Here is a 6,975-nt window from a genome sequence, read left to right as displayed (position 1 = left end):
AGCATATTAAAAAACAGAGACATTACTTTGCCAACAAAGGTCTGTCTAGTCAAGGCTATGGCTTTTCCAGTAGTCATGTATGGATGTGAGAGTTGGACTATAAACAAAGCTGAGCACCAAAGAATTGATGCTTTTGAACTGTGGTGTTGGAGAAGACTCTCGAGAGTCCCTTGGACTGCAAGGAGATCCAACCAGTCCATCCTAAAGGAAATCAGTCCTGAATATTCATTGGAAGGACTGATGTTGAACTCCAATACTTTGGCCACCTGATGCAAAGAACTATCTCATTTGAAAAGACCCTGATGCTGGAAAAGATTGAAGGTGGGAAGAGAAGGGGACGGGACGACAGAGGATGAGGCGGTTGGATGGCATCACTGACTCAGTGGACATGAGTTTGAGGGACCAGGAGTTGGTGATGGACAGGGAGGCCTGGCATGCTGCAGTCCACGGAATCTGACTGACATGCAAAGACTGTCGCTTGGACATGACTGAGCGACTGGACTGAAAGGAACTGACTGAAGCGAAAATTTAAGACTTAGAAATGAGCAAGAGACTATTAGACTCTTACAACGAAATGCTGGAATCTGCAGGCATTATCTGATCCTACATGGGAGTGTGCCCCTGCAAATTCTTGCCCATTGAAATGCAAATTGTTTTGTGAAATCCAACTAATTATCCTATAGCTCTTGTTCAGTTGATGATAAGTCGATGATTAGTCCAACTCTATGTGACCTCATGAACTACAGCATGTCAGGCTTCCCTATTTCCCAGAGTTTGCTCAAACTCACGTCCATTGAGTCAGTGATGCCATCCAACCAATTCATCCTCTGTTGCCCCCTTCTCCTGCCCTCAATCTTTTCTAGCATCAGGGTCTTTTCCAGTGAGTCAGCTCTTTGAATCAGGTGGCCAAAGGACTGGAGCTTCAGCATCAGTCCTTCCAATGACTATTCAGGGTTGATTTCCTTTAGGATTGACTAGTTTGATCTCCTGCTATCCAAGGGACTCTCAAGAGACTTCTCCAGATTTATAAGAGTTCCTGTAAATTTATTTAAACATTCCCTGACTGTATATAATTTTGTGGTTCTTTGGGTTTTCCTGTGAACAGTTTGGGTTTCCCAGGTGGTGCTAGTGACAAAGAACCCATTTGCCAATGCAGGAGATGTAAAAGACATGGGTTCGATCCCTGGATCGGAAAGATCCTCTGGAGACGGCCATAGCAACCCATTCCGGTATTCTTGCCTGGAGAATCCCACAGACAGAAGAGCCTGGTGGGCTCAGTCCAAAGGGTCGCACAGCGTCAGACATGACTGAAGCGACTTAGCACGTGAACAGGTTATAGCATCTTTTCCAGTTCCCTCAATTCAATGAGTCAAATTGGAAAAAAAAAAAAAAAAAACCTCTGATAATGTTATTTTATATCTGTATTAATTATCATGATTTTACCTTTAAAAAAAAAGTCATTTTTTAGCAATATTAATTACTCCCCTACACAGCCTCACCTTGAATAAGCAACTACAGGAAGTTCAATTTGCTCAAACATTTCAATTAAAATTTCTTAAGAGTTCCAGCAACGGATTAACAATGAACTCATTTGCCAAGGGGCAGGGGGGCCCTTTGTAGGAGGAAGAAAGGTCCTGGAGACCCCTCGGGACAAACTCCCCATGGGACAAATGCCACAGGAACCTCCAGGGCAAGCCCATGGACCCCACTGCTGATTCAGTCCTTCTCAAAGTGAGAGGACAACTCTAGCAAGAAAAGACTGGAAAGAACGAGAGGTGGACCGAGTTACAAAAAAAACAACAAATCAAACACTTATGTCCCTGCTTCTAACTGGGCCTCTCCTACCTACACAGGGCTTTGCCCATCAACCGTGTTCCTGATCTGATGGAAGTCACTTTTACTGGCTCAAAGGTTACCAAATAACATCAAGAGGCCTTAAAATGGAGCTCGTATTAGGTCAGGAATCCACCCATGGTGGTGCCCTCATGAAGGTAATGCATCCACCAGCTGCTTAGCTACCTGGGCAAACCTCAACAGCAAGGTCTTCAAGACCAGTAAATGCTACACTACCACACAAAATAGATGAACATCAGAAAAATGTAAAAATCTTCAAGTAACGAAGGTGCTTCCTTAACTAGGGTGCTTCCCTGATGGTACAGCGGCTAAAGAATCTGCCTGCAAACGCAGGAGACACAGGACACGCTGATTCAATCCCTGGGTTGGGAAGATCCCCTGGAGGAGGAAATGGTAACCCACTCTAGTATTCTTGCCTGAAAAATCCCAAGGACAGAGGAGCCTGGTGGGCTACAGTTCGTGGAGTCACAAAGAGTCGGACATGACTGAGTGACGAGGCATTCATGCACACTCCCAGCAAACTAAGCAAACAAGGAAATGCCTTGACTAGGCAGGCTCCGCATGACCATCACATTCGACATGAAGCTAAGAGCTCCAGCTACACAGTAATTCAACTGCCAGATTCCTCATTTCCCCACTCTCCTGTCATCCAGCAGGCAGGGAGCACACAGATGAACTTGGGTGAATCACACAAGCTCTGTGCAAGGCTCCTCCCTTGGCTTTTTTTTGGTAGAGGCCAAGAATTGCGCAGACCTGCCAGGCCCAAAGCTCTTCAGCCCTGTGGTCTTGCTGCCCTGGAATCCAATGACTGGCCAGGAATCAGTGTAACAGCCAAAGCTATACAGAGGTGGCCCAACAGTAGCCAGGCAGGCTCCACCGGAGGAGCAGGCCCCTCCTAATGGCAACACTAAACCACAGGTCATATGTGCAACATCACAACTTGGCTCACCATGTCCAGTGGGGTAACCTCTTCTGTTGACCTACAGGAACTACTGTCCACCAACTTCTTCAAGCTCAGTCAGCCAAAATGCAAAGGCCAGGCTCCAAAGAGAGCATAGGAGGTTATAGACCTTTAGGAGAACGTGGCCCTGCGTGGTGACCCATGCTGCACCAGCAGACCTGAGTCAAGGATGGCTACCTAAGCCCTTCAGTAGAGAACTCTCCAAAATTTCCATTCACCCAGGAATGGAAGTAGTCACCACCCTGGAGCACCAAGGGCCTCGGGAAGGGAAACCCTAACACTCCAGTGATTCAGCCTGCAACCTCCACATGTGTCCACACTCCACACAACTCATCAGACATTTAGCAGGCAGGTCCCACTGCGACCAATGCCGAATGAAAATCAAGTTTACTACCTTCCAAAAGTTCACCCTTCATGGGATTGGGATACACACATAACTAGACCATGAAACATAAAGCACCTAAGAGGTATGGAGGACTACAGAATTTAAAGGAAGAATTCCTCCCCCTACAAGGCTAGGGAAAAACTGAAAGGAAGAATGGCCTTTGAACCAAACCCTGAAGGACAGGGTTTTAACAGGCAAGAGCAGCAGACAAGAGCATTCTAGGTAGAGGGTAATGACACGAAAACACAGCCACGTCCAGCAGTCTGTCCCTTCCAATGTTCTGGTCCCTGGGAGAGAGGAGAGCAGAGAAGGAAACAAGACTGTGGGCTTAAGGACCAGAATCAGAGCCTCTTATCCTTGTATCCCCTCCACCTGGCTCACTACTGGCTTGTAACAGATGTCATACAGAGGTTAGGATGAGGCTAAGAGCAGAAGGGAGCTTCAGGAGGTGACAATGTATCACTTGGCTGGTCAGAAGAGACAAGACAAGGGCAACTGTGATCTTCTGGCCACAGGGAAAGCCTGAACAGGGAAAGCTGGTCCACAGGAAGGGTCTGTTCTAAGAACATTTCAAAGGTGGAACCAATAGAACCTGGCACAGAAGCTACCTTGATAAACTTACACAAACTGAGTATAAAACTGAGCAGGCCCTTGTGCTCTGTTTGTTGTTTGTAGGAAATAGGCTTCATACAGCCTCCTTGACCTTCCCTCAGTTCCAAAGGACAGATACAAGCAGTCACTATTCAGGTAAGGTAAGGAATGCAGAAGCAAGGGAGGAGCAGTCAAGAAACAAAGCGCTGTGAGGCAGGGTCCTGGTTCCTCCTCAAGGAATATACAGGACAACACATCTCTGAATTCTTTCACAGGAACTAAGGCCCCACCCAAGTAGAAAACTGCTAACCACCACACAGTTACCTCACCCATCAGCCAATCAGAAGAAGGTCTACACACTGTGGAAGATAAGACTCTGACCTCCCTAAATGATTAACTGCAATTAACGTCCCCTTTCACCTTAGGAGTAGGTTCTAGAAGTCTGCCTTCTCTCCAGGTTGCCAGCCTCCAAAACAAAGCAATCTTTTCTTTCCCAAGTTTTGAAAGCAAACTTGTCTTTCAAGGGGTGAGCAGTAAAATCTGAATTGGCTAACAAGGAAACAATTTCAAGTCGCAAAGTGCTAAAGGAAAATTTGGCCTTAGATGGAAAAAATGGATAACCCTGGAAAGGGCTGCTAAACCTTGACAATCAGGTACAGGACTATGATCAATAAACTTGTCTTGGAATTAAGTGATCTTGTTTGCAAAATACCCAGGATCAGCATCTTCTCCTCCCTTTAGCCACATCTCTGGCCACCACACCAACTACCTGACACATAGCAGGCACTCAACAAGTTCCCAGCACAGGAATGAAATGAATGAATCAGGGATACAAAGTACAAAATACAGGACTTCTTGGTGGCTCAGTAATAAAGAATCCACCTGCCAATGCAGGGGACATGGGCTCCATCCCTGGTCCAGGAAGATCCCAGGAGAGCAACTAAGCCTGTACGCCCCAGCTATTGAGTCTGCGCTCTAAGGCCTAGGAACTGCAATTACTGAAAACTGTGTGGCCTAGAGCCCATGCTCTGCAACAAGAGAACCCACTGCAATGAGAAGTCTGCACACTGCAACTAGAGAGCAGCCCCGGCTCACCACCAACTAGAAAAACAGCTGGAGCAGCGACAAAGACCCTGCACAGCCAAAAATAAAGAATAAATAATTATTTAAAAAAAAAACATTCAAATAGTGTTGACATCTCAGGAAAGAAGTCTGCAAAGGCAAATGGTGTTAACTGAGACTGGGGTGAATGCCAAAAGGTCAGTGGAGATCTCCCCAGGATTGTCTGGCAACTTCAGGCAACAGGTGGCTGGAGGCTCTGGCCTGAGGTGGGGGCTTGAAAATTTTTATTTAACCAAATACATAATAATAATAATAATAAACAATGGTCAGGAAGACATAATAGTAATAGGATAATAAGAAATCTAACATACAAGTCTTTTCTATTTGTATAGATTTCTTTTGCCCATTACCATTCACTTTCTCCAGGTATTTGAAATTTCAACCGATTGTCCCAATGTTGCAGCTGAGACACTGAATCCCAAAAGGAGAGCCAGATGACACATTCCACATTCTCTCTGTGAATTCCCATAGAAATTCCTATTGCTAACCAGACTATTACACCAGAACAGGGCAGCTATGTATCTGGGTGAAGGCCACTAGAACAGGAGTCACTGGGTTTGGGTCTGGGAGGATACTCGGTCATTCCTCCTACAGAACACTTTGAGCCACAGGTTACCACGCGGGCCCCTCCCACTTGGCCAGGCTGTAGGAGGATATAACATCTATCCAGCAAAATAACTTCGTACGCAAAAGCATTACCAAATGTAAAGAATAAAGAACCATTATTAGAGAAAAGAGAATCTGATACCACTTTCCAGAAAGCAGAAAACATTAAAAGCCAATGAAACCCAGGAAACTCCACCTAAGGGCAGAGATACTCCACTTGGCTCCCTGCTCCCAAAATTCTTACAATTAAGATAATTGATTGTTGACAGCAAATCCAAAAGACTCCACCAAGAGGACCACACCCGCCACTTAGCCAACAAGTGGGGTCACGACCTCACTAACATTACATTACGACCTTACATTAACAGCTAAACATCTCCACATCCCGACCTTAAAGAAGATCTCCGGACTTCAAGTGTCCACCCGAGCCCTGCCAAAAGGAGGAGGTTTAAAGTCTTTGGCTCCTCCGCTTTCCTCCGGCAAGTACATTCAGGAGCCGGTGCGCGCCCAGCTAAGCACGTCCCTGGAGTTAAATTTCAAAACACTTTTCAAATCAGCTTCCCACCGACTTCCCTGGGCAGTGAAGCGAGGTGAACACTTCTCAGCAGTCCCAGTCTCTTATCTGTTGATAAAGGAAGCCACGCGCTAAGTCCCTCCTAACCCCACTCCGAACATCAGACACACACCACCACGCTCCACTTGGCAAACAGTTATCTGGCCTGACAAGTAGTCTTTAGACAGCTCAACTTTAGGGTACTCGGCCCCAACCAATTCCGTATTTCAAAGGCCTTGAAGGAGCAGGTCTCAAGGCAGGTCAAGTGCGTACTCTCTCCCCTCTCACGCAGCCCCCGCTCTGCCAGGAACTTGGCGCACCTGGCAGCGCTCAGAACCCACAGCAAGAGCCCATAAGGCCAAACAAGGGGGCCCAAGCCCTGAACTGCTCACCCTCACGTGGTTCTCCACGGCCGCGCGGCCAGCCAGCTTCTTGGCCTCCTCGGCCTTTGACATCGCGGACGGGCCCGGACAGACGGTGTTAGTCTCCCTGACGCCGGTACTTGTGCTGCCAGCGCCGAACTGCGAACGTCCCGGCAACTGCACGTGGGAACCCGGAACGCCCCAGCTGTTCCCGCCTCCGCCAGAGGCCGCGCCCCCGGCCCGCCCGGGCAGCGGGGCCAGGACCCGCCCGTAGAGGGTGCTGAAGGGCCCGGGGCGCTGCATCCCGCCGCCTCGCTCCAGCCTCCGCCACGGTCCCGCCCCCGGCTCCGCCGGAAGTCTTGAAACCCACGTACGAGGTCCGCTTCCGCTGCGGCGCGGTACTTGCTGGGAAATGTAGTTCTAGGACTTCAGTGACCGGAAACAGCGCCTCAGCCTGGACTACCAGCCCCACAATGCTCCGCGACCGGGTGCGCAAATCGAAGACGAACTTTGGTGTGACGGCTCGTACAGCGCAAGCAGC

General features: G+C 48.1%; 1 protein-coding gene across 2 annotated transcripts in view; it reads right to left on the bottom strand.

The window, feature by feature from the left end:
• The window catches only part of RPIA (ribose 5-phosphate isomerase A), a 35,014-nt gene extending 28,255 nt beyond the window's left edge, over positions 1-6,759 (bottom strand). For both annotated transcript variants that reach the window (XM_010834091.1, XM_010834090.1), the window contains exon 1: positions 6,465-6,759. In XM_010834091.1, coding sequence (XP_010832393.1) covers positions 6,465-6,737 — 273 coding nt within the window. In that variant the 5' untranslated portion in view covers positions 6,738-6,759. The remainder of the gene's footprint in view (positions 1-6,464) is intronic.
• Between the last annotated feature and the right edge of the window lie 216 nt (positions 6,760-6,975).

This window comes from Bison bison, unplaced genomic scaffold, assembly GCF_000754665.1.
Source record: "Bison bison bison isolate TAMUID 2011002044 unplaced genomic scaffold, Bison_UMD1.0 scf7180017864020, whole genome shotgun sequence".
NCBI classification, from domain to species: domain Eukaryota; kingdom Metazoa; phylum Chordata; class Mammalia; order Artiodactyla; family Bovidae; genus Bison; species Bison bison.
The sequence above is the reverse complement of the archived record's forward strand: the minus strand, read 5'-3'. Positions and strand labels throughout refer to the sequence as shown.